At 43.4% G+C, this 25,231-nt stretch overlaps 3 protein-coding genes and 1 long non-coding RNA gene across 20 annotated transcripts; 2 read left to right on the forward strand and 2 right to left on the reverse strand.

Annotated features, from left to right (window-relative positions):
* Positions 1 to 692: 692 nt before the first annotated feature.
* On the reverse strand, positions 693 to 8,459 carry LOC135349284 (uncharacterized). Of its 4 annotated transcripts, XR_010398893.1 has the most exons (15): positions 6,675 to 8,459; positions 6,460 to 6,614; positions 6,275 to 6,345; positions 5,605 to 6,210; positions 4,427 to 4,530; positions 4,011 to 4,374; positions 3,829 to 3,938; positions 3,146 to 3,668; positions 2,879 to 3,075; positions 2,539 to 2,799; positions 2,137 to 2,304; positions 1,643 to 2,014; positions 1,332 to 1,556; positions 1,064 to 1,158; positions 693 to 995 (listed from the first exon to the last, which is right to left on the reverse strand). XR_010398893.1 is itself a non-coding variant. In XM_064547803.1 (12 exons), exons 1-5 carry the CDS (start codon positions 4,187 to 4,189, stop codon positions 3,241 to 3,243), a joined length of 333 nt encoding a protein of 110 aa, XP_064403873.1. In that variant the 5' UTR covers positions 4,190 to 4,283; the 3' UTR covers positions 693 to 995; positions 1,064 to 1,158; positions 1,332 to 1,556; positions 1,643 to 2,014; positions 2,137 to 2,304; positions 2,536 to 2,799; positions 2,879 to 3,075; positions 3,146 to 3,240. The 4 variants fall into 4 exon arrangements, 2 of the variants coding, with proteins under 2 accessions (XP_064403873.1, XP_064403874.1); XR_010398892.1 differs by lacking the exons at positions 5,605 to 6,210; positions 6,275 to 6,345; positions 6,460 to 6,614; positions 6,675 to 8,459 and adding an exon at positions 4,577 to 4,717 and having other exon boundaries at positions 2,536 to 2,799; XM_064547803.1 differs by lacking the exons at positions 4,427 to 4,530; positions 5,605 to 6,210; positions 6,275 to 6,345; positions 6,460 to 6,614; positions 6,675 to 8,459 and having other exon boundaries at positions 2,536 to 2,799; positions 3,146 to 3,276; positions 3,604 to 3,668; positions 4,011 to 4,084; positions 4,142 to 4,283.
* LOC135349285 (uncharacterized) lies at positions 2,175 to 2,641 on the forward strand. Its single transcript, XR_010398894.1, has 3 exons — positions 2,175 to 2,307; positions 2,362 to 2,499; positions 2,541 to 2,641. It is a non-coding gene; the product is annotated as an uncharacterized LOC135349285 (long non-coding RNA).
* A 74-nt stretch (positions 8,460 to 8,533) lies between the features above and the next one.
* Positions 8,534 to 23,947, forward strand: LOC135349282 (uncharacterized). Of its 13 annotated transcripts, none has more exons than XM_064547800.1 (12): positions 8,534 to 8,909; positions 9,072 to 9,178; positions 9,350 to 10,073; positions 10,271 to 10,359; positions 10,509 to 10,823; positions 17,348 to 17,402; positions 17,912 to 17,970; positions 18,152 to 18,433; positions 19,412 to 19,468; positions 19,520 to 19,642; positions 19,706 to 19,817; positions 23,797 to 23,922. In XM_064547800.1, the coding sequence occupies exons 8-12, from the start codon at positions 18,335 to 18,337 to the stop codon at positions 23,865 to 23,867; spliced, it is 462 nt and encodes a 153-aa protein (XP_064403870.1). In that variant the 5' UTR covers positions 8,534 to 8,909; positions 9,072 to 9,178; positions 9,350 to 10,073; positions 10,271 to 10,359; positions 10,509 to 10,823; positions 17,348 to 17,402; positions 17,912 to 17,970; positions 18,152 to 18,334; the 3' UTR covers positions 23,868 to 23,922. The 13 variants fall into 13 exon arrangements, 11 of the variants coding, with proteins under 11 accessions (XP_064403870.1, XP_064403868.1, XP_064403867.1 ...); XM_064547798.1 differs by having other exon boundaries at positions 8,535 to 8,909; positions 9,103 to 9,182; XM_064547797.1 differs by having other exon boundaries at positions 8,535 to 8,909; positions 9,103 to 9,178.
* LOC135349281 (uncharacterized) lies at positions 12,071 to 17,992 on the reverse strand. Of its 2 annotated transcripts, XM_064547788.1 has the most exons (6): positions 17,859 to 17,992; positions 17,484 to 17,755; positions 17,359 to 17,418; positions 16,528 to 16,605; positions 14,190 to 16,320; positions 12,071 to 13,687 (listed from the first exon to the last, which is right to left on the reverse strand). In XM_064547788.1, the coding sequence occupies exons 5-6, from the start codon at positions 16,228 to 16,230 to the stop codon at positions 12,129 to 12,131; spliced, it is 3,600 nt and encodes a 1,199-aa protein (XP_064403858.1). In that variant the 5' UTR covers positions 16,231 to 16,320; positions 16,528 to 16,605; positions 17,359 to 17,418; positions 17,484 to 17,755; positions 17,859 to 17,992; the 3' UTR covers positions 12,071 to 12,128. The 2 variants fall into 2 exon arrangements, with proteins under 2 accessions (XP_064403858.1, XP_064403860.1); XM_064547790.1 differs by lacking the exons at positions 16,528 to 16,605; positions 17,359 to 17,418; positions 17,484 to 17,755; positions 17,859 to 17,992 and having other exon boundaries at positions 14,190 to 16,331.
* Positions 23,948 to 25,231: the final 1,284 nt, after the last annotated feature.

Here is a 25,231-nt window from a genome sequence, read left to right on the forward strand (position 1 = left end):
CTCATTAATATGAAAGTTTAAAGGTCAAATCTTGCAAAAAAAATTCGCCTCCAGCGAGGCTGCCCTGGGCGGCTCTGCCGGGGTAGCCCCCCCTTTTGTTTTTCCTGGATCCGCCCCTGGGTATCCTACTATCCCCTCTCCCCCTCTCCTTCATAGGCACTGTCATCACCAGAGGAGACATCGCCATTGCTGTCCTCAAGCTGTTCAAGCACATCGGCACAAGTAAACAACCTAGCCATAGCCTTCGTGCGGTAAGATGCTAATGAAATTTTAACATAGCAACGTGGCTTGAAAAATTCTAGACTAAATTGCACGTGATTCTACAGCTCTTCCTCTATACAGGGATGTGCGTAATTCGAGCTACTTCCTAAGTATCACAGAATTAGAATTTTGCAAAAAAAGTCACTTATTGCGGGCCACGATATGGCCCGTGGCGGTTAAGGGTGCTGGCCCATAGTAACAACACAGATAGTACGGCTGCAATAATTGCACACGCGCAATGTTTACAATCACTGCGTGTGCGTTATCTCACTAGTTGTGGCTGCGCTCGCATGTACATTGTACTACCGTACTTACCACATGGTGCTTACCACATGGTGCAGCTGTAATCAAGTTTGTAGACCACATTGCACTATAGCTTCCAGGAAGCGCCTCAACTAGAGGCTTCCAGAGAGGCCAAAAAAATGAAGAACTCAGAAGGTAACAGTCCATATAAATACAACAATAAACAAATAAAATCATAATTATGTAAATGCATAGATGATAACAATACGTTCAGCATGCCAAGTGTTGGGGTGCAAACAGAGCATGAGCTTGTCTGCCACGGCGTGCAGACAGCGGAAGTAAGTACCGATAACAAGAGCGTCCAGTTTCCTGAGCCAATAGCTCACGTCTTTCTGAAGCAGCACAGCATTCTCTAGACTCTGAGAGCATCATTCGGGGAGTGTGTCTCTTCAACCGGTGGGTACTTTCCACATCCACAACTCCAGCTGTTCCTGGACACAATATTATCCAGTGTTCACATTTCTAATTAACGGTTAACGGTTATCTACACGCGGATTACCTTAGATTGTGTGGTTCTTTGGGTCTCCCATCCTGTTGCAGTACTCAGTGGCACAGAATAGTTACTAAACTTGAAGTTCACGTAGCAGAGTGGTCCTGTGATCATGTACAACAACAAATAGTGAGCAGGGGTGATGACAAGAAATGGATTGCATCCTATGATGGTTTCTACCAGACCCGGGGCCACTATTCTAATAACAGGCTATTCTAATAACAGCTCGGCTACACTACACGATCACGATAGTGGTTGTATTGCGTGGTTTGCTCACCGGACGAAACGTGGTCCAGGACACAACTGGGAGGGTACGTCAGGAGGTGCTGAAGCTGATATGTTCAACGAGATTCTGGGCAAGGTCAAGGCTGCTGGCTTTATCCTCCGAGAAGTGATCACAGATAAGCATTCTTCAATGAAGCATTCTTCAATGAACAGTATCTACTGCCGTCACTTCCCAGAAGGAACAATCACATACTGTTCGAACCAATGCGCCAAAACTCTGCACATAAATTTGCAAAAAATTAAGCAGAGAAAGTGTGAGGTTCGTTACCCTATGTTTACAAGTATACAAGTGTCTTTACTTACTTAAGTAACCGGCTTTAGGTGTAAGCGGATGACAGACTCCTTCCTGAGCTGTTGCAAGGCAGCACTGAGCAACCTGATTGCTTCTGATAAAATCCAGGGTGGCATTCGTCCGCTTTTCGGAGGCTCTGGTCAACTTCCATCATCACTACTTGCCTAGACATCCATACCTCTCCCTGGTGCACTCACGACAAGAATATTTCCTATTAGCTGATGGAGGATGGTAGTCCATATAAGAGCAGGCACAGGTTCACTTGTCAAGCTCAGGTGGAGGGCTTCAAGAAGCTACTTGACGAGATGGCTGCATATCCCCAGGATTATGTATCCGAACGTGGGAGGGTGGGAGGTTAACGGGTTTCACGGACTGGCTCTTATCTACAGGGATAAGAAAACTGACCTGGGCCATGTACACTATACTTGTAAGACTAACATGGCTATTTGTCACAAGGTATGTAAAAAAAATGCACATCAATTTCATGTACATGCAACAAACAAACTTTGTTAAACCGGAACTTGATGACCAGGTGGAGAATGACGAAGGGGTTAGCAGTGAAAACGCAAATCCTCTTCTGATCATATCACTGACGTAGCCGTGTCTCCTCCTGTCCCTGTAGACTCACCGACCTTCACGAGCCTTGTTGCAACATCCCGCCGCATACCACCAGCTGGTAAAAAACACTCTATATAATTGTATTGTACATTTACAGTTGCATATCTATTAGTTACAAGGGTCACAGGCATCACCACCACTATGCTTCGAGGCGAGAAACCTCTCTCAGCAGTGCTCCCTTGTTTTATTGACTGGCTGATCTCTACAACCAAGCAAGTCAGCGATAAAACAAGCACTCTCCATTACCCAGGTAAGAACTTCCCACAAGCACATTTCACTTAATTACCACAGTTCTCGTGGCACACAATGGATTTTCCTTTGACTTCCCAATGCTTTTGGCTGAGGTTGAGCGCCGTCTGGAGAGTCTGTCCACCTGTGTGCTGCTAACGTCCACTTCAGCGATACTCTCCCTCTTTTACGCCAGGTGTGCACTACATACAATACAATTGTACAGATGAAGAAGGATGGAGTACTAAGCTAGGAATCGAGGCTCTCTATCTTCACACCATTGGAACCTCTCTTGAAGGTAATTTTTTCTTTCATGACATGGCTGTAATAGTAACAATATTATGCTCATACACACAGGAGCTCACAGAGCTGTTAGAGCAATAGAGGCTGTTATGACTCACCCTTTGCTGGCCAGCAGTCGGTCAGCCAAAAAACAGCTGGAACTGTGGAGCAGTCTCATCTTCGGTGTGACACACTCATCAGAGCTCTTGGGAAGCCTAGCATCGCTGTAGCCCAGGCAGATCAACTTGGCCTGAGCTACAAGGGTTTAGTGACCCTTTCGGCAAACAGTGGCAACCCAGACAGGTTTTCAGAAGCTCTGAAGGAGAAGGGAGTGAACAGCAAGCCTTTACGTCTGAAGCTAGCAAGTATTGTGCACTGCTAGGTACCTGGATTAGCAGCTCACCACCAACTGTCAGCGCTGCCTGTAGTCCCAATGCTGATAGTTTCTTCTCTCGGCTACGATACAAACAAACCGGTTCTTCTAAGAGCCACCATCCTTTCTCAACATGCACGTAGCCTATCCAGAAAACGCAAGACATCATTTGGGGGCATGGCTTTCATTTAAGCGCGCCATTACTGAGAGGGTAAGCGCTAAAACGTTCGATCTGGAGTTCCACGTGCAGGAGAGGGCCTATATTTACTATATTTAGCATAGTTAAACCATGATGTCATGTTAAAAACATTACAAAGAGTTTTGATCCATATATGGTCTAGATTTTTCTAAACTGAACTGGGTGTGTCACAGCAAAAAAAGTGTATAAATTGAACAACACAGGATGTTTCTAAAAAAACGTTCTGTAATATTGAAAAGCTGTTACTGAGCACTTTTATAATCAAAGCTTACGTTTGTCAGATAACCATGTCTTTCCTTGAGCCTTTTGGTCCCTTTCTTCATATTCTTCTTAGTGCCTGAAAATATGCGGACACAGTAATTTGAGATTCTACACACTTATCATGAGATCATCAGTGACAAATCTCTTGACTACAGGCTGATTATCATGCGCTACTTCAACAATATTGACATAATATCCACAAAAAATAAACACAACCTCATAATGCCTGAACATACCTTTATCTATGACTTCCGGAAGAACTATCTTAGTACACGCTACTTCTCGAGTCTGAGCACAGATGTGTTCTTTCCTGGAAACAGTCGAACACCCAACAATTCTTTTCGTGCTAGAAAAAGATAATTTTTATATGATAAACGACAGCAGCACGCTTGTAGATAATGTAGATAATGAAAATAACCTTCCAGAGAGGCAGGGAACAGTCGTGTGATAAGCATTTGCTGTTGAGTCGTGGCGAGCATCTGTTATTACCCACTATTCATTACTGAAAAACAAAAACAAAAACAAAACTAGCACATAAGAATTAATTACCTCACCGTCCTGCGAGTAACCCTTCACTTCGTCAATCGCTCTCAACATGGATGCCTTGGCGCAAGCGTTCACGACGTCTAAGTATCCACCTTTCTTGTACTCACAGTGTTTTGTAAGAGACAGTTATAACACACATGTACACTTACTTGACGAAATATACCATGAACTAACTTTTCCCAAGCCAGCATGACTGGCTTGGGAGAACTCCAGCACAAGTAAAACCATGGACGATCCTGCAATAAATAGAATTCCAAGTTAATCTTGAAAACATATGGAATTACTCACTTTTGATTGACAAGGTATCGTCCACCGAGTGTTCGCGAGCTAGCCCACCACTGTCGCTTTCCACATTTTCCACACTTGAATTCAAATCGGACAACATGCCCGTTCTGAAAAACAATATTATTGTATTGGGGTCTATCGGATCAGAAATACCTGGCGAAAATTGGTCAGCCTACGACAATAAGATTGGCACTGGTCACATGCTTGGGATAGGCCAGTGAAAAGACAGAACAAAGTCTTCAGTTCACACACAAACAACTGTTCATCAGTAAATATTCCTGAACAAGAAGTAACGTCTTTATACAAACTTATCAAAGCAGCTTCTCTCTCAGGAACAGCACCTGCCTGCTCCTGCTCCTGCTCCAACTTGTCCAACAAAACAGAAATAAGCAATGAGCCTCTAGTTGTAGCAGCAAGAGAACACTTTGCCCTATCTATCCTAGCTACAAAAGCCTGCTTTGCATCTTCAGTATCGTCCATTTGGTACTGAAAACCATGCCTAGCACGCCTAGCACGCTTCTTCTTGGGTAGAGAACGAGAGTTGTCACATCTTTCAGCCATTTTTTTGCTCAAAGTATCTCGTGAGCCAAGGTGCTACATGCAGGCTGTAAGGGGCGTATCAAAGTAAAACCATGTGTGCATGAAGCAAGCAGTGAAAGCAAGAGACAAAACAAAGTGAAAGCAAGAGAGTTTACCGCACGCGCGCGGCCATAATTATTTAATCATTTCCGCCTCGAGTGCCCAGGGCACGCCCCTTTTATAGTCAGCATGCTCGTTTAAGCCTCCCACCCTCCCATTCACGGAGGTTTTTAAGACCTACATTTTCCATCCGACGATGTTGATATACCGTTTCGGGGGCTGACCCCCCAACACTTACGCTAATCGCAGGGGCCGTACTCCCCCAAAACCTAACCGCAGTCACGTGACCCCAACCTCTAGCATGACAGAGATAAATGGGCACGTGACATCCGCCAAAAGATAGTAATATCCTCGCGTAGGATATGACGCACGCATTACCTATAGATCGCAATCATCTACTGCAATCTGTACGACCTCCCCTGGTTAGCCGTATCGTTGAAAACCGGCTCATCATTAAGGTATAATCGTCCGAGGTATATCGCGCACATGTGGTATTTTTATATGGACTAATGAACAATAATTCAATAATTATGATGGCTAACGTTTTGGTTGTATCAGTTACCGGAGGCTCTGCTGCTTTGGGTGGAAGCAGCATTTTGTTGTTGCCTGACCTCAGGAGTCTCTGTAATGAACAATACTGTAATGAACAATAATTATGAACAAGCTAACGTTTTGGTTGTATCAGTTACCGGAGGCTCTGCTGCTTTGGGTGGAAGCAGAATTTGTGACAGGCTCTAGGAAAACCTGACATTTGGAGCAGAATTTGGTTTTGAGCTATAGCTAAATTTGTGCCTACAGTGTAAAATCTCAAATAAAATTTTATTGCTGTATAAGTCCCTATACTACCTCTCTGTAAAATCTGATGCTCTAAATCCAACTCTTTCCATCAAAGTACCTTTCGCTATTACCTTACTTTTCCTAATTGAGCAATCTTTGAGAGGCTTTTTCTCGATACTATATTTTACGGCTTAAAGTTTAACACGCATAACTCAGGTATGAAACTAGGTATGTGAACAATAAGCATATCATTGTGTAGGCAATGCTCTGCTCTATCACTTGGTACATTAATCAACGAAATTTTAGTCTGCTCCAAATGCCAGAGCCTGTCACATTTTGTTGTAGGCGTGCCTGCCTGACCTCAGGAGTCTCTGTAATGAGCAATAATTATGAACAATAATAATTATTGGCTAACGTTTTGGTTGTATCAGTTACCGGAGGCTCTGCTACTTTGGGGGTGGAAGCAGCATTTTGTTGTAGGCGTGCCTGCCTGACCTCAGGAGTCTCTGTAATGAACAGTGAAAACAGTGAACAATAATAGAGGAATTCCCCCTTCCAATAGATCCAGCACAACAAATGATATTCATTGACTCATCGGCTAACGTTTTGGATGTACTTACCGGAGGCTCTGCTGCTTTGGGTGGAAGCAGCATTTTGTTGTAGGCGTGCATGCCTGACCTCACAACTTTCTGTGTTTCGTCTGAGTTGCTGCGTTGATCTATTGGCTGCGTTGATCTATTGGCATCCATTTGTGCCTGTCGAGCTTGTGTAGTTTCTACAATGATAGCTCAATGCCAGAACCGTTTCACTTCACTTCACTTAGTTATTAAATTACCTTCAGTCCTACCTACGTGCCCTGTATCTTTCTCTGCATCTTTCTCTGCGCTTAGCAAGCCTTGTTTCCTTCTGCTCAGCAGTTTCCTGCGCTCTTGCCTGTCGCTCTCGCTCCTTCCTTCTTTCTTGTTTCTTAGTGTCCATCTTTGTCCATCTTTATCGAAATCGCGTGCCTTGTGGCCTCATCTGTGCTAGCTAGCTCTTGCGCCCATGCGCAGCTTTCACGTAAAATTTGGTAAAGGGTCACGAGTACAAAAAACAAATATCGTTGACACACACACACACATGACACACACACACACACACACACACACACACACAGACACTAGGAAGGGACTCGCTTCGCTCGCCCCAATAAAGTTATTGTAACTATCACTATTAAGCTGTAGATAGCTGCAGTTAAGTGTAGCCCAGCCACTGATGGTTGAACTATCTACTTGAGCTTCTCTGAGTCTGGATGGGGGTGCTGGATGGGGTGCTGGAGCACCCTAAGCACCACCCTGTGTACGCCCCTGTAAGGTGTACTGGTATACATTGTATAACCATCAGCCACAGGTATCTCTTTAGAACTGCAAAGAGCAGTATGGTGTCTGACGAAGTCCATCACCCGATGACACACTTTTGTCATCAGGAAGTTCATCTCCGTCATTGTTGGCCCACTTCCATCAGACGGTCCACCCCCTGATACTGTTGAGAGAAGGTGGGGCTCGGTGAACGATCTATGAAATTTACAAGCTCACATAAAGACTACACTACTGATATTCTAGCTATACTATACTAGACTAGAGTCGCCCTCTTCTGGTCTTTCACCGTCCTGGTCCATAGCGCTAGCGTCTAGGTCCATGTTATGCATATCCTCAGTTCCATCAGCGTCTGGCATAAAGCTGGTAGCCGGTATCCTACTATCTTCATAGGCACTGTCATCACCAGAGCCATCGCTGTCCTCAAGCTGTTCAAGTACATCGGCACAAGTAAACAACCTACTAATGAAATTTTCATAGCAACGTGGCTTGGAAATTTCTAGACTAAATTGCATGTGATTCTACAGCTCTTCCTCTATACAGGGATGTGCGTAGTTCGAGCTACTTCCTAAGTATCGCAGAATTAGAAATTCGCAAAAAAGGGTTAAATATGCTCATCATGATCACCCGACGTGGATATTATAATTAAATTATTATTGTCTTCGACAATTAAGCTATACAAATTAAAAACTTATAAACAAAAATTAATGAACTGCCTTAATTAATGAACTGCCTTGCAGAAGAGTACTGATTAATAAGGATTTCCGGGTTTAAGTTATCACATGGGACATCATCTGGTTGGTTTAGAGTGTCGCTCTTTGTGACGTTGATATTAGCTCTTCTGTCTCCGGTACTTCAACCATGCCATCCCATGACTCTCCTTCATCAATACCATACTGACTCCAATCCTAAGGGGGGAGGGAATAAAGTATAAGGACTATAACTGTGAATGTATTATGTTAAGGTAGGACAACTCACATGATCAAAAGTGACGTCACGTGTCGTATTATGATGTCACAGAATCTGTTTTGCTCTAAAAAGTGGCTCTGCTGACTTAGTAGGACGTGATTAATCCATCAGTACAACTCTTGAGAGCTGAACATCTCTAGCTCGAGAACTACGGGGCAAGAAAGGATCGGCACTCTAATAAGTCCGAAGCAAGCCGCGGCCACTGAATAATAGCCGCGGCTATTCGAACCAATCCGCGGATTATCCGGGGCTTTCCATCTAAGTCGCGGCCATGATCCGGATGAATGGGGCAAGCCGCGGCCACTGTAATAATAGCAGCGGCTATTCGAATCAATCCGCGAATTATTCCATCTACGCCGCGGCCATGATCCGGATGAATCCGCGGCCACTGTAATAATAACCGCGGCTATTCGAATCAATCCGCGGCTTGCCATCTAAGTCGCGGCCATGATCCGGATGAATGGGCAAGCCGCGGCCACTATAATAAATAACCGCGGCTATTCGAATCAATCCGCGGATTATTCGGGGCTTGCCATCTAAAGTCGCGGCCATGATCCGGATGAATGGGGAAAGCCGCGGCCACTGTAATAATAGCAGCGGCTATTCGAATCAATCCGGGGCTTGCCATCTAAGCCGCGGCCATAATCAGGATGACTGGGGGGGGCCAGAGAGGTCGAGTGCTTTTTATATAGTCGAAGCAGTTTGCAAGCGCTCCTAGATCTACACTAGATCTACACTACAGCAAGGTAAGCGACTATGGATTTTGGTCCACAAACATCTGATCAATCGATTGATTGATCTTGTGCGATCAAAGTTAGTTGCTGTGCCCTGTTGAATGAAACAACTGTCATATAGTCATATGTACTGTATAATTGTTGTGGCATACGTACATGTGTACTTGTATACAGCTGCCACCCCCTCATGTGTGCCACCGTTCAGGTTGGTTGGCAGCAGTTAGCAGCAGTTAGAAGTTGAAGTGCAACCAGCCATGACCATCTCATGCGCACACTGCACTGTACGTACGTATGTACGTATAATTATACTTCACTAATGCATGATTGACCGCACTTCAACTCACCAACCATACATACTATACTGCATTTATTGTATACCAGTCTTTGTCATAATAATTGTGTAGTGTAGTGTAGTGTAGTGTGTAATGTACGTGTCTCCTAAATGTGGTTAGGACTCTGCGACAGGTCAAAGGCACTCTCCTCCTGTGAAGGAGGTGAGTAAGGTGAAGGTGAGTAAGGTGAGTACTGTATTTGCTTGATTAAACGCCCGGGCGTTTATTTCCTAAGAGAAGTCTGTAGAGAGGAGAGGGCAGAGGGCGTTTAAACGAGATGGGCGAAACGGGCGGTTATTGAACATCCGGTAGTGGGTGTAGATTAATGTGAGGGCGTTTATTTGAACACGTGGCTAACAAACTGAAGTATGGCTAGCTATTCAGTTAGCAGTACTTTGAATCCTTCTTCCCTACAGAGGCCTACAGAGGTCACACACCGTAAGTATTGCTCTACCTGGCTCCATAGTAGACATGTATCTATGCTGCCATGCTTCCCACTAGTTCCACGTGTCTACCACCCACAGTGCCACGCCCATACATGGGCGTTTATTGAGCTTTTACCTGGGCAGCACAGAGGAAAACCCTAGGTTGTATATAGCCATTCATTATGTCGTTATTTTGAGGGTTACACTCCACTCGTAATTAGGGTTAGGACTGGCAAGGATCCTGTGGCTCGCACACTTTTCTCCTCGTCTTTATACAACCTCCCTGATGAGTTCAGTATCCAGGAAGAACTGTCATTTGGAGCGTCTGGACCAACATGGAGGGAGCTGGCTGATCATCTCAGTAAGATCGGAGAGAGGGGAACAAGTAGCGAAGGAACTCGTGACCAGCTACAAAATCGGTGAGTACTGTGCAGTCATGTCTCACTTAATGTTTATTATCTAGTGGATCTTTACCGTCTGTTTTGGTGACTGTTGCACTCTACCAAATACCCACTCTAGTAGAGTAGAGGATGTGTTTATTTGCTTACCATTTACAACCCCTTTGTATGCTTTTTTCTGAGGGTCCTTTGTTCATTGTTACTAACCCTCCCCTCAGGTATTATGTGACTGAGGGTGTGAGGCTCTACTCAGGAGACCTGGAGGGTGGTCACACAGACCAGGAGAGTGCAGCCAGCACATTAACAAGTGAGTGGGTGATCGCGTTGCAGTGAGGGCGTCTGCTGTTTAATTGTTTAAATGTGGCATTACTTTGAGTGCGTGTTTTAAATACTGTACCACCCGGACCGGACGTACTCGTATGGTCCTTTGTTCATTGTTACTAACCCTCCCCTCAGGTCTGAGAGTGTGATGGTTCTACTCTCAGGAGACCTGGAGGGTGGTCACACAGACCAGGAGAGTGCAGCCAGCACATTAACAAGTGAGTGGGTGATCGCGTTGCAGTGAGGGCGTCTGCTGTTTAATTGTTTGAATGTGGCATTACTTTGAGTGCGTGTTTTAAATACTGTACCACCCGGACCGGACGTACTCGTATGGTCCTTTGTTCATTGTTACTAACCCTCCCCTCCGGTCTGAGAGTGTGATGGCTCTACTCTCAGGAGACCTGGAGGGTGGTCACACAGACCAGGAGAGTGCAGCCAGCACATTAACAAGTGAGTGGGTGATCGCGCATTGCAGTGAGGGCGTCTGCTGTTAATTGTTTGAATGCCACATTCAACTACTTTGAGTGCGTTTTAAATACTGTATACATTGTACCACCCGGACCGTACGTACCGTACGTACTCCTTAATTCAGGGTGTCATACAGCGGGGGAGGGGGATATCACTCCCCTGGCTCAATCCTGAGAGCCGTACCACTCGCCGTGAGCCTGGTCGTTGCCCCTCCTCTCCCCCACTGCACACAGACTTACTGCAGGAGTTTGGACTGAGATACGGAGTGGTGACAAGATTGCTCAGACCCTTGTGGGCGGCTGATTCATGAGACTAGGCTGTATCCAGGATTTTGGGCCAGGGTGGTTAAATTGACTTGAAGCCCCCCACCGCTTATTATAAATGATGCTGTAAATATTTGGGAGTCCGTATAAAGTGTGATGATATACCACATACATCCCCATTCAAAACTCTTTGTACGGACTGGTAAACAGTTTTTGTTTAATTAAATGCCTCCAGTCGTTTCACTTTGTTAGATAGAGTGTAAGCCCTTGTATAACCAAGGGCTTATCACAAGCACGAGGGCGAGTTGCCATGTATATGCATAAAACACGAGGATTTCTCATGCTATAATTATGTGTACGATCATATCACGATCACCCCTTACCCCTTACCCCTTACCCCTTACCGACCGTGTACCGACCGTGTAATAAAAGTCGTACAATACCGGAAAGGGTGACAACACGGGATAAACTCCTTGTATATTTCATAAAACACTCGGTCTCATGCTATATTAGGTTAGCTAGAAGGTTATTACCCAGATACCTTAGCCACAGAAGGCTAATTTTCCATATCTTGTGGTTTCGAAGAATGGCACTAAAAGGTCTAAGGTTGGGGGGCGCAATAACTCAACCGATTTCTGCTGTTGTGAAGAGGATCAAGCTAGTGGCTTGTAAAACATAAGGCCACGTGTTGTTTTGATTAGCGACCTTTTGACCCTGGCATTCCTCCTATGACTTGTAAGTACTAGTACTATTTTTAGGTTGAGGCTATTTTTGCTGTGTAACTCGCTCAAAATAAGAAAGTTGTGTTTCCTCGAGACATCATACATCGTTTTTTTCAGCAATTTAGCTTAAATTAATTTAATAATTATAATTAATTGATAAATAATTAATTTGATTATAGCTAGCAACCTCACTGTACTACGACCTCGTATCGTTATATTCACAGCTATATAGGTTACAAGGCTATAAAGTCATAATCATAGTAATAATAAACAACAATCAACAACAAGATGTACGACAACAGTTACTTTCTACAAGATGTACAAGTCCAAGGAACTACAACTTGTGTGGTTTCCCTGCAACAGTGCTTGTGGAACCAGGCTTTACAAAGTGTGCACTTCACCATCGATTGTTTATCTTTGGGTTCTCGACACAAACAAGCAATTTCAACCTGCTTTGAAAATTTAACTTTGTTTTGGCACCTACGAATTCCTGTGCTAAATGTGGTAAGCTTGCAGTCTTCAAGGCACCTGGCAAGATGAGATCGAATAGAAACTGTGTTGCCAAATTTCACGGTACATGGATCTCTGTGGCAGCAGAGTTCGAAAGCGATAGCAATCGCAAGCACACCACAGTCTGATCCATTTGACTGCCTCTGAACATCCATCATATTGATGGATAGTGTGGGCGTTGAACAGACAACAAGGCTACATACAACCCGTACGGTGATATTCGAAGGTCTAGGAAACATTGTGTCATACACATGCACCGTACCTTCGTCACAGCCCACATTCGATACAACACACCAGTGATTGCCACCAACAATGATAATTTGCACGAAGATCTGATCCTTGTGACAATCGAAGGCCTGACGCTGTGAAAGCGTAGGTGGTTGCAATCCCTGCATCAAAGGAGAGTGCTGCAGCATTAATAGTTGAGCAGCAGTGATGACCCTGTCATTGAGCCAACCACGAGGAGATACTACCTCTTCCTTTTCTGCGAGTGTCAATTTGTATAAACAGTTGTCCGTCCATACTTCACTTGCTGTAGTAGGGTCATCGTCTTCCGAAATCTCTACAACGACAGGTTTGAGAATGACACACTTGCACTTAGCAAGGCAGGCAGCTTCAAGGGCGGCAGCAGCCAAAGAGATCTTTGGAGAAGCGCGCCAATTCCCTAGTGAAAGGCTGTGGTTACTGTCACCCAAAGAAATTGTCAGCACTTCTGGGGAATAGCTTGCGTTAAGATTACCACCACCACAATACAACCGAAAAAGATTGCCTACTTTTTTAGCAATCCGACAGAGAAGGTGCTGCTCTCCAAAACGACTACTGTGAAGATAAACGTACATGCCAACTTCCAGCCTGTCCGTCTTGTCTGGATTACTGCTGAGTGCAATGGGACTCTTTTGTACACCCTGTTGAGTCTCTTTACTGGCACGAGAACCACAATCTGTGTCAGTTGAGCCATTAGACTTCTTTTTCTCTACACGATCGTTGATGTGTGGTTTGTTGATGTGGGGTTGTGTTGCAGTGGTTCGATCGTTGACGTGTGGTTGTGTTGCAGGGAAGTTATCACCACACTGGCTGTTTCCAACCTTGGTGTCTTCTGCAAGTTGAGCAGTGTCTCCATCAGCACCAGAGCAGTTGGGGTTAGTGCGTTTCTTGTAACCTGATCGTGGATTCATAGGGCAGGAACGATGATGAGAACGGCCAAGAGACCCACAGGTACAATCACTACAATCACTATCACTGTCACTACCAAGGAAGAGTTCACCGTGCACTTCGTTCTGATCGGTCTTGTTATCGTCAGAATCTGAATCATCTTCACCAGATGTATTTAAGTCCGAGGCAGTGTCTGTGCCTGCAGAGAGGGGAGAGATGCTGCTTAGATAACATATCGATACTGTTACTAGCTACGTATAGGCCTTGCCCAATTATGCTAGCATAATTTTGAGACTAATAGGTAACCCCGGAGGGTGAGCATAATGCCAGCCTAATAGGCAAAATATTTAGCATAATCTGGCAATTTTTATCAAATCTTGGGTATAATTATTAGAAGCTAAGCAGTTGATACAATGTACATCAAAACAACAGGTACAATATCTTTCACTAAAATTCTAAACTCCAAATTTTCTGGAATTCCTTCAATGCATGAACACATCAATAATTATAGTGCGCTAGAAGATTATGTAATGTTGCTCTCATTGTTATATAATACTGAGCACTGTTGAATATGTAAGACATGGGTAGGAATTAAAGACTAATAGGTGATAATCAAAAGAATAATGGTAAAAACATGAGCATTGGAGAATAGCCTAATAGGGAGCATTTTGAGCATAATTGGGCAAGGCCTAGCTACGTACCTGGTTGTGGTTGTGGTTGGTTCTTCTTGTTGAGAGGGCAGTCTTTGTGGTTGGTGCGCATGTGAGATTTTGAACCACAAATGCATGCTTTGTTTGTTTCCCCTTCACTCTTGCCCACAATCTCTTCATCAGCACCATAGTAGTCAAAATTACCACGCTTGGCCGACCACTCTTTTCGGGTCTGAGCTTCTCTCACCCTCTCGCACTTTAACTGAATTCTCCTCTTCTTTACCTTCTCAGTTTTGCGGTATTTCAGACTTTTTGTCCGGTTTTTGCTGTAGATCTGTAGCTTATCGGCTAAGCCATCGTAGACAGGCAATTGCATTTGTTTGAATAGTTCTGGTATCCAATGGTAAGTAGAGCCGTGCTTCTGGGTCATATAGCTGAGATTTGCCTGCAACAGAGCGAGATTCGTTGACGTCTCATAATGGAGCCTCTCTAGGTTCAACGCTTTCTCCCTGAACCTGATGAATACGTTGTGGGATGCTTCCAACAAATTAGAGTTACCCTTTTTCAATACGGAATGGATGTACTGTTCCGCTTTGGATCCTCTGTTGTCTAGTTCGATCTCGTAAGCTAGCTTGTGTAGTGGGCAAGTCAAACATAGTCTTGTGTGGTATAGTGTACCCTTGCAGTTGAGCTCTTCACCCTCGTCGCATTTGCCGCAACTACATAGACGTAGCGGGTGAAAGTCGCACTGTCCCCCTTCCCACTGGTGTTCGTCGTGTGCATGTCTGGAGAGCGCTTCAACCTTTGCCTTGAAATCGTCTGCAGACTTGGAGTCTTTCAGGAGTTGTGACATGTTGTTTCGAGCTCTTTCGACAAATGCAGGAGTCAGGCACCCACACGTTTGGGAATGCCTGCCATCACAGTGACACTTCACCTGGGTAACATCGGGATGCTTCTTTTTGTGAGAGTTGCTGAAAACAGTAGAAAACGACTTCATCTTTGCATATCCCTCCAACACCTTCTTGTGCGATTTTGCAACATGACCAGCACATATCATGACCTCGGCGTCCGGGAAGTGTTTCTTTACTTCATTAGAAGAAGACGAGTCACCATCCTGCCACTGTATCGCAACAACCATTCCCTCTGATTTAGCTCTACCAAACAGTACATTTGCCCCGTATGCTTCTGCGGACTTGGACGTTCCCTGGTACAGTGGAGTCTCGCTCAGTTCGTCTCTACCACGTTGACAGAGGTGGATGTAGTAGAGAAGTGAACCGTTCTGGTAGTTACGCACAGTGAACGTATGATTTTGAGAATGATGTCCACGAGTGTGCCAGCATCCGTCTGCAGAAGTAATTGCCTTTTTCCACGAACCCAAAGCATCAGGGTCCATCAATTTCATTTCAGCCTTGGCTTCCTCGCACAAGTCGTCTACCATCTGCTTTACAACTGAATACAAAGATTCGATGACAGAAGCAAATACAGAATTGCCGAATGCTTCCATTCCAAGCCCATGATGTATGACACGTCTGTACGTGGCATGCATACCACCTGATATTATGAAGGCCACTTGAAGTGCTGTGGCCACTTCGGATCTGGTACTGTCTTTGATAGGCTTGTTGGTAGTAAACTCAATCGGGTGCAGACCACATTCCGAGCAATTGTAAGTAACGATGATCGTCCCGCCCAATCCTTTGAGTTTGAAACTTGTTGCGATGAGTTTCCCTTGACAATGTGTAGTCTTGCAGCTCAACACCTTATTAACGCTCTGTACAAAGTCACATAAATGGCTGGTTTCTCCCAGAAAAAGTTGTCTGGGTAATGCCACTTCTTTGGTGTTGAACTTCTTTTGGAGTGTATTTGTCATTTCTGGACTTGGCTCGTAAACACTGTCGTCCACTTCTTTGGCGTTGAACTTCGTTTCGAATATACGCCTTCTTAACAATAGCATTTCTGGAGGAAGTACGTAAATACTGTCGTTCACTTCTTGGGTCCTTTCGAATGTATGCCTTCTGAATAGCATTTCCATTTCTTTGGCGTTGAGCTTCGTATTTGGAGGCCTTCTCAACAACGTATTTTCTGGTGTTGGCATGTAATCACTGCTGTCGATATTGTCGCCGAAAGAGCTGTTCAAGTACAGAGAAGTTTCGCTGCCGCTGTCTACTTGTGTCTGGACAGTCACCTGGGAAGAAGATTGAAAAGATTGAAAAGTTTGAAGACTGTTTCCTAATGTGGATCACGTAGTCACTCATCAGGCATCAGGCAATAATTATCTAGACATGCATGCACTGTTTACTATGGACCAAAGGGTCTGCTGTAGTATCCGCGAGGCTTCTAAATCACATAGATACTAGTGTCTCTGGCTTTAGATCATGTGAGCTTGTCTTACCTGTCTCTGCCTCAAACATCTCCTTTTTGGCGGAGTAGTCAAATCGAATTCTCTGCACTGTTCAGAGTCTGCAAGTCCCTGTATGGTATAAATGGTATGTTTGTCAACTCACAGCCATAATTATGCCTTGGGTGCGCATGCGCAGCGAGGTATACGGTAGTGTGTCTGTCTTTGTAGACCGCTACAGCTGCTCAATGATAAACGAAGTGCAAAGCAAGAGCAGTGCCCAAAGCTGAAGCTACTATACCTATCTACAGTAAATCTGCATTGGTGCAAAAGTGGAAAATGATTGACCATGCATGATCGTTGCTAAAAAAGTTCAAAGTCCATAAAATTAATGGCTGCTGCATGAAACAGCTAAGGGCAGCTTTGCAGCTTTTTTCTCACTCTTACAGCTACCAATAGCTAGCGTTCTAGTGCAGTAGAGATAGAGATCACATGTGTTTGTTACGCACTGTTCTGAAAAGGCTACTGTACATGTACATGTAGAATGGCATTCCAAGTAAGCAAACCTAGCTCTAACTCGAGAACAAAGGTCCATTATTTTGCATATCCACAAATTGCAATCCAACTAGAAGAAAAACTCTCCACCGAGGCATCCAGCACCCACGGTGCTTTCATAGTTTTGCCGACAGAGACTGCATGTTTCTGATCATTGCGTACAGGCAATTTACAATGACTAGGCTATAGGGACTTGTTGTTTGCGGTGAATGTGCACAATATATAGCAAGCACTCGGAAAATATGTACTGTCTATCTAGCATACCAGACATACCAGACAAAACCTGAGCAATTATTGTGTTAATTTAATGATCATGCAGGATCTACAAACCTGATGTGGGCAGAAGCTGGATGGCTCGGTTGTTGGGGTGAGAGGTGAGTCATCAATGTCCTATAATTAATGCAGCAGTTTCGTAAGTAATTAGCAAGTACCAGACAAAACTTTAATGTACAAACCTGATGTGGGTCTTGAAGGCAGAAGCTTGATGGCTCGGTTGTTGGGGTGAGAGGTGAGTCATCAATGTCCTATAATGATTTTTCTAAGCTCAATTATATACAAGATTCACATAGAGACGTTTTGACAGGGATTAAGGAACCTGTGAATGGTGACCGTGTACATAATTATACAGCACTAGGCTTAGACATAATTATGGTAGTGGTGTTGGAAAGTACTCCGATTCTCTGTCTGACCCGGTATCGGTATCGGTATCGGTTGAAGTCATCAATACCTGATTGAAAGTAAGAATAGTAAGTGTACTTAAAAATGTGTCATAAAAAAGGTGTCCCATTGTTGGTCGACTAGCCCTTTGCGTGGCCTATGCATTTGCTTACCTTTGTTTCATACTGACGTGTATACTGACGTGTTCTTTTTGGTGTATACACAGGTTTTGAGCTGTGCGGTTCTGTGAGCCTTTCCGGTCCCGTGTTTGCGCATCCCTGAGAGGTAATGTACATATACGTGTTTATATGGTGCTTTTATATATGTATAATTATACATGTAGCTGGCACGTTGCTTTATATTTAACCACAATAAGTAGAATTACAGCACAATTAGACAATTCCACAATGAATAAGTTTTAATACCATGTTTTAATATTCTTAAATTCACTACAAATTTTTTGCAGCGTGCATCCCCCTCTAAAGGCACCTCTGTAGGCACCTCTGAAATCATCTCTGCAACCACCTCTGCAGGCATCTCTGAAGGCACCTCTGAAGAAGCACATGTGAGAGAAAGCAACGAATCACTGACATAAAGCCTCCTGCATGCCATTGCCATTGCAGCTTCATGCATAAAATTTGCTTTTCTAATGATTGTGTACACACAGAGTCTGCATCTATCGGCCATGGCCGAGGTTGCTATGGATGCTGTGGATGCTGCGGATGGCAAAGTCGAATTTATGATTACCGTATGTTACCCATTGTGTATGGTGCATGGTTATTGCGCATTTACTCGCATTACAAAAAGAGCATAAAGTATCTAGTATAGACACGAAATAGCTTGTGTTTATATCACGTCAAGCTTTAGTGCAAAATTTGTTGGGAAATGAATCTTGATGATTGTGTTTTGCATCGGCTTCTGTATTGTGTTTTTAGCGTAGATAGTTTAACTTGCTTACAAGCGCAGAGTGCTTGCTGTGTAAATGTAGCTGCATGCGCTTAATAACGTGCCAGTACGGTATATAGCTTTGCCGATCGGGATTTTGTATAAGCGACCGTACCGAGTTGTATTAAAGAGAAAGGGATATGAAACAGGATCACATGAGCTTATGTGTTCAACATAGTTTTCGCACTGCTTGTTGCCGGTTTAATTTGTGAATAAAACATCAGGAATGGCAAGCTGGCCGGCCGGATGACTGCTTCAGGAGTCATATGATCACATAATTGAGCAATTACTACTGCAAGCTCCTCTTCTCAGAGGCTAGGGCTCGGATGCTGAAAGTATGAATGATTCTTAGTACTCAATTTTGCACGGCCACTCGCTATTCCGTATACTGGTCAGTTCTGGCTGTCCTAAACCGGGTTTTTAATACGGCCGGATATGACGTTTAGGATGTGGTTTGGCCGATGAAAATTGATAAATAGAGAGCATAATGTTTCATTATCCTCGAAACAGAACCCCTTAGATTCGAGGTAGGACCATTATTTAGCCGCGGGTATATTCTGAAATGTGACCGGATTAGCGAGAGTCTACTGTGTAGGCAAAATAAAGCACCTCCTATCCAGCAATCTGATAGGTCACAACCACGGTACAAGTTTCAAAATGAGGTGTAGTATAATTATGCATTACTATTGAGCAATCTGATTGGTCCATTTGGTACACAACCACGGTACAATGTAGTGTAGATCCTTTGATGTGGCCACATTTTAGACTGTTTTTTACACAGGGGGTAACGGACGCGGCAATAATGGACTCTTCTGCTATCCAGTTCTTCATAGCTGAAGCAAGTTCTTTATGGTTTTGTGTGACAAAGGGTTTCATATTGTTCTTATAGGGCAAGTGCAACGCCGAAAAAAAATCCTCAGGGGAGGGACAACTGTGGGTGGGGGCACTAATATCTTTATTGAAAGTTAAATGCCAACACCCGATCTGGGGCATCGTTCTTCGGTTCGGTATGGTAAGTGGACATGGCATGATTATCCTTCTATACCATAATTATGCCATTAAACTTTGTCACCAGGCCAAAATAATAAGAGTGTGGCTGGACGGAATCACAATCCGTACTAAAGTGGCATTCCTGAACGACATGGTGTCGCTTAAAGATTATCAGGCAGTATTCGCGGCCAGCTACTGTGAGTTAACGTTTTCATACCCTTTCTCGTAAGTTTCTTGTCTTGTCTTAAACGAATGGTCAAGCACCCCTGCATGTGCAAAATGCCTCGATCACATTTTGTTTTGAGTCAACCTCTTTAAGTTGCTAGTGGCTTCCCTATTTTTATGCCTCGGTGCGCATGCGCAAGCGAGGTATACGGTAGTGTGTCCGTGTGTCTGTGTACAGTGCTACAGCTGCTCCGTGATCAAGTAAGAGCTTCTATAGGCTTCTAGTCAGGTTTTCTTGGATTTAAAGTAGGGGATTTGCTAACTAAAGCTTCATTCTCAAGTTTTACCTACTTTGATGGCCATTGCAGTCTCTTCAGACTCGTGCGTAGCAAAATCCTTTGATATAACTTTCTATTCTACTTAGTAGTCAGCTCTGCACTAGCTTCAGGAGTGAGAAAAGAGCTGCAAACTGTTGCATGCAGCAGCCATTAATAATTATGGACTTGAACTTTAGTATATTTTTTTGGCAACAGACAAGGTCGATCATTTCCCGCTTACAATTTTTTTGTCTCGTAGCTAGCTAGCTTCCACCAAGGCATCAGCACCCGCGGTGCTTTCATATTTCATGCACTTTTAAAGCACTCCTGAAGTGTGCTATTCGAGCTGAAGATTTGAGCATGCACAAGCGAGGTATACGGTGTGTGTGTGTGTTCTGTTTTGTTCCGTGATCAATAAAGTGCAAGTAAGAACTTCTATAGTATTCTAGTCACGTTTTCATTTGCAAAATTATTATTCTTTCTCGAGTTATAGGTAGTTTTGCTTACTTGGAATGCCATTACATCCTTTTCAGAATAGTGCGTAGCAAAACTTGTCCATAGAATGTTGCTGCTCTAACTTAGCCGTGCACTAGAATGGTAGCATTGGTAGCTGCAAGAGGGAGAAAACAGCGTTGCAAGCTGCACCTATCATTAGACTTGACTTTATGCATCTTTTTTCTTGGCCGATCATTCATTTCCCACTTGCAAATTCAGTATTCAAGCTCTTTTCTGACTGTTATAGCTAACTAAAAGCTAGCGCTTTAGTGCAAGGCTTATTCATCATAAGTTGAGTAGAACCTTTGTGCGAACTGATGATGCTACGAATGATTCTGAACTGGCTGTAACAGCCTTCACTGTAAGTTAAAGTAGCCATAACTCGAGAAAGAAGCTTTAGTTTGCAAATCCACGAATCAAAATCCAAGAGAACGTGGCTAGAAGATATAGAAGCTGTTAATTTTTGTCGCATTGCAACCGTTGAGCAGTTACAAGACGGGGACACACACACACACACACACACACACACACACACATTCAGCTTTACCGTTTTCCTCGTACTGCTACGCCTCGAGGCATAATCAGGATAAAATCTCTAGCTGAGTATTACTATTATAACCAGTAGGTTGTAATTAGGATTGGCAGAGCGTTCGTAGCTTTTTAGCAAATTTCACGAACTTTTACTAGAAATGTTCAAACTCATATATCTCTGCAGGAAAAGGCAGCAGCCGAAAACGGACTGGATAGCTAGCTTCTCTAGCCTTTACTGTGTATGCATGTGTAGTTCGAGAGTTCACATGCATAAATATTGTATTGAAAAATACCGCATTCACCGCTGTTTGTCTAAGTGAGTAATTTCTCAACAAGCACTTTCTCATTGTACAGACATCCTATAGCCAGTTTCCGAACAACAACAACAACTCGCTCCAGGTCTGTTTTCTTCAGAATTTGCGATAGCTTTCAAGAGGCACATGACTTCTCATGCTCTGCCTCTCTTACCTGCACAATTACGCCATCTTTGTTGGGCGCGGCTTTACCTCCCACATTTAGATCCTAGGCATAACGTAGTAGCTAGCAGTGCATGCATGGCAGAGTGTAGTGCTCCTTTTCTTCTCAAGTTTAGGCCTTCAACATGACAAGGGACTGCTCTTTAAACGAGTCGAGCAAGCTGGCGCTGTGCTAATGCCTCGAGCAGGAGCAAGCTGGCGCTGTGCTAATGCCTCGAGCAGATGTTGCTTTGCTCACTAAGTATTTTCATTATGCCTCGGTACGCATGCGCAAGCGAGGTATACGGTAATGTGTTTGTGTGTCTGTCTGTCTGTCTGTCTGTGTACAGGCTACAGTAGCCTCGTCCCCAGGCCGAGTTGTCTCTAAAATACCGCTAGGTCGCCAACTGGGCCTGGGATAGATTGTATGGGCGTGTCTACAGCAATAGTAAACTGTGTAGTAAAACATGCCGTAAATGCTACTTGCACTGAAAATACAGTTAAAATATACAGCTAGCTAACTAGCTAGCTACATAATGACAAGAAACATAATAAGACTTGATCTATCTATGTCCAGGTATCTCGAGCTAGGGCCTCAAAGTTCATTGTCTGCAGCAACAGGTACCACAAACGTCCCTTCCTAGATCCTGCCACACAGGAGTTTGACAGCTTGGATATGATGCTCCTTGTTTGACCCAAGCAGTGCATAAGCTAGCTAGCTACCTCCAAGACCTCCTAGCTATAGTAGCTAGTCAGCTAGAATTTCACGAGACTACTACAACACGGAGCTATTTTTGTGTATACGGCAGCTTTTACGTAGCAAATAACCAGACGTACACATTTTGTTTTACTAGGTCATTGGAATTCGTTGAATCTGAACGAATTGAAACCACGCCTATATACAATCTTCCCCAGGCCTATTTTTCGACCTTCCGCTCCTTTAGAGAAAAATCATCCTGGGAACGAGGCTAAGGCTACAGCTGCTCCGTGATCAATGAAGGGCAAGTAAGAGATTTGCAAGATAATGCTTCGTTCTCGAGTTATGGCTAGTTTTGCTTACTTTGATGGCCATTGCAGTCTCTTCAGACTCGTACGTAGCAAAATCCTGTGAGATATAACTTTGCTATTCTACTTAGTATAGTTAGCTCTGCACTAAAACGCTAGATATTTGTACTTTCAGGAGTGAGAAAAGAGCTGCAAACTGTTGCTGCAAACTGTTGCTGCATGCAGCAGCCATTAATAATTATAGACTTTGACTTTAGCATCTTTTTTAGCAACAGTCACGGTTGATCATTTAGATAGCCTTCATATAGATAGCTTCATCTTCATATAGATAGCTAGCTAGCTCGAGCTAGCTACAGCTACCTATCTTCCACCGAGGCATCAGCACCCGAGGTGCTTTCATTTATATATTTGCAACGGACGATGAACAGTAAGCATATAGTAGATGTTGTATGTTATATACTAGTGTTATGGAAGATGGAAAGTTGGAAACATGTCTGATCAAGGATAGTAGCATTAATGATTGTTTGCATTTCCTATCAATGAATTCCGAATAATCAAAAAAGGGATGGACCTGCAATTCACAAAATGCTGGCTGCTTCTGGCAGAGTGTAGCTTTATAGCTGTTTTCTGACTCTAATAGGTAACAAATAGCTAGCGCTTTAGTGGGAGGTTAACTCATAGAAGGTTTGTGCGACCAGAGGATGCTATGAACAATTCTGAACAGACTGCAACGGCCTTCATTGTACCGTACTTCTTCTAAATAGGCTCCCTTCTAAATACGCGCCCCTTGGACATTTCGCCCATAAGGCACCATTATAAATTCAAGAGTGTTTTCTTGTTTTGCGTACACTTGTCTCGCAAACGTAATTATTAAAAAGCGGCGCCTTATTTAGAAGAGGTACTGTAAGTTGCTAATCCACGAATTAAATTCCAAGAGAACGTGGCTAGAAGCTGTTAGTTTTCGTCGCATTGCAACCGTTGAGCAGTTATAGCTGGAACAGACACACACACACAGACAGACAGACAGACACACATACAGTCAGCTTTACCGTATTCTTCGTGCGGCTACGCCTCATAACTACAGTGAGCTTTGGCTACAAAAAGACCTGGCTGTGAGCATAGCATTGTCATAAAAAATATAGAATCAAATCACACATTCAAGCAATATTTCATTCTTCAACCCACCTTCTTGCTGATGATTCATATAGATTACACACACACAGATGCTATCAAGGCCAAGCTCGGCGAGTCGACTCCAGGTTTTGTCCAGCTCCCTTGAAGAAGAAGAAATTAGGAAAAGTTGACTGAAGAAAAGAAATTAACTGTATATAAGAATGCTTTGTACATTTTCATGTGGTGAAAATAGGTTGATCCTCATGACTAACATGAAATATGAAAGTCAGCATTTATGAATAATTATTCGCAATAGAGTAGTGTACAGGTAGCATGAGGTACATGTATTCTGGCCCATTTCGACATCAATGTGGACTACACATCTCAAAATAATCACAAGACTGCATGATTTTGGGTGGTATAACTATTCCTTGCATTACATTGCACATCATACTATAGTGCTATTCCTTGCATTACTCATACTATAGCTATTCCATCATACTATGGTGCTACTAATAACCGTAATGATGTAATGCACTGGGTAATGTAGGTAATGTGGTATTATAGATAATGCAGGTAACACGGGTAATGTAGGTACATGGGTAATGTATAGGTAACACGGGTAATGTAGGTCACACAGGTAATGCAGGTCACACGAGTAATGTAGGTATTATATATTATAGGTAATAACAGCTTATGAGTTCAACCTTCCATTTGTGAAATGTAACTTTAGCCAAAATATTGAGTAGTAATTGACACAGTTTGTCATTTCACAACCCTTTACATGTATTGTACTTGCATTGTGAAGATAAAGAACATATCATGTTATGTTTCTAACGTAACCATCCTACATGTATATATGAACACAAAAAACTACAGTCTTTATCGTGAAATAATGTAGATGGTCTTCACTCGGTAAAACTTAGCATACATTTTCATCAACCGCTCAATGGTGCATTTGCGGAGAAAATTTCTGCTTGTTAGCATGGATGCAAATAGCAAAACAGAAGTTTTTGGAATTGTATCAGTCCAAGTGACGGTTTTCCTCATGTTCTTAGGATCTCGGATTTTCCAGGGTTCCAAACAGATGAATACGATCCCTCCATCCATGCAACTTCAATGTACCGCTCTTCAATACGAATACATTCACCAATTACAGGCTCCTTAGTATAGTTTTAGCAACGAGATCTCCTGTTTTAACCAAGGATAGGTCAGCTTCGGCTACGGTAGCTCTCCGTTTCCCTGTGTAGACCTGGAGGGGAGTAAAATGTGACTAAAGCAATGCTGGAATATAAATTTGTACAAATTTGCACACCTTACAAATTTGCACACCTTAACAGCATACAGTGTTGTATGTACAACATTTATTACGAGCTGACTGATGGTGTGTAGCTGACCTTCCTCACACCCTCAGTCACATAATACCTGAGGGGAGGGTTAGTAACAATGAACAAAGGACCCTCAGAAAAAAGTATACAAAGGGGTTGTAAATGGTAAGCAAATAAACACATCCTCTACTCATACTAGAGT

Source organism: Halichondria panicea, chromosome 15 (genome assembly GCF_963675165.1).
Source record: "Halichondria panicea chromosome 15, odHalPani1.1, whole genome shotgun sequence".
In the NCBI taxonomy this organism is placed as follows: domain Eukaryota; kingdom Metazoa; phylum Porifera; class Demospongiae; order Suberitida; family Halichondriidae; genus Halichondria; species Halichondria panicea.

Excerpts from the sequence above, each read along its gene's own strand:
- LOC135349281 (XM_064547788.1), bottom strand. The coding sequence starts at position 16,230 with ATGCCAACACCAGAAAATACGTTGTTGAGAAGGCCTCCAAATACGAAG. Across the intron at positions 13,688-14,189 it reads CCAACCACAACCACAACCAG|GCACAGACACTGCCTCGGAC; the intron begins GTACGTAGCTAG and ends CCCTCTCTGCAG.
- LOC135349282 (XM_064547800.1), top strand. The coding sequence starts at position 18,335 with ATGATTGTGTACACACAGAGTCTGCATCTATCGGCCATGGCCGAGGTT. Across the intron at positions 19,469-19,519 it reads TCCAGTTCTTCATAGCTGAA|GGCAAGTGCAACGCCGAAAA; the intron begins GCAAGTTCTTTA and ends TTGTTCTTATAG. Across the intron at positions 19,818-23,796 it reads AGTATTCGCGGCCAGCTACT|ATTACACACACACAGATGCT; the intron begins GTGAGTTAACGT and ends TGATTCATATAG.
- LOC135349284 (XM_064547803.1), bottom strand. The coding sequence starts at position 4,189 with ATGTTGAGAGCGATTGACGAAGTGAAGGGTTACTCGCAGGACGGTGAG. Across the intron at positions 4,085-4,141 it reads GTTACTCGCAGGACGGTGAG|TGGGTAATAACAGATGCTCG; the intron begins GTAATTAATTCT and ends AGTAATGAATAG. Across the intron at positions 3,939-4,010 it reads GTTCCCTGCCTCTCTGGAAG|CACGAAAAGAATTGTTGGGT; the intron begins GTTATTTTCATT and ends ATCTTTTTCTAG.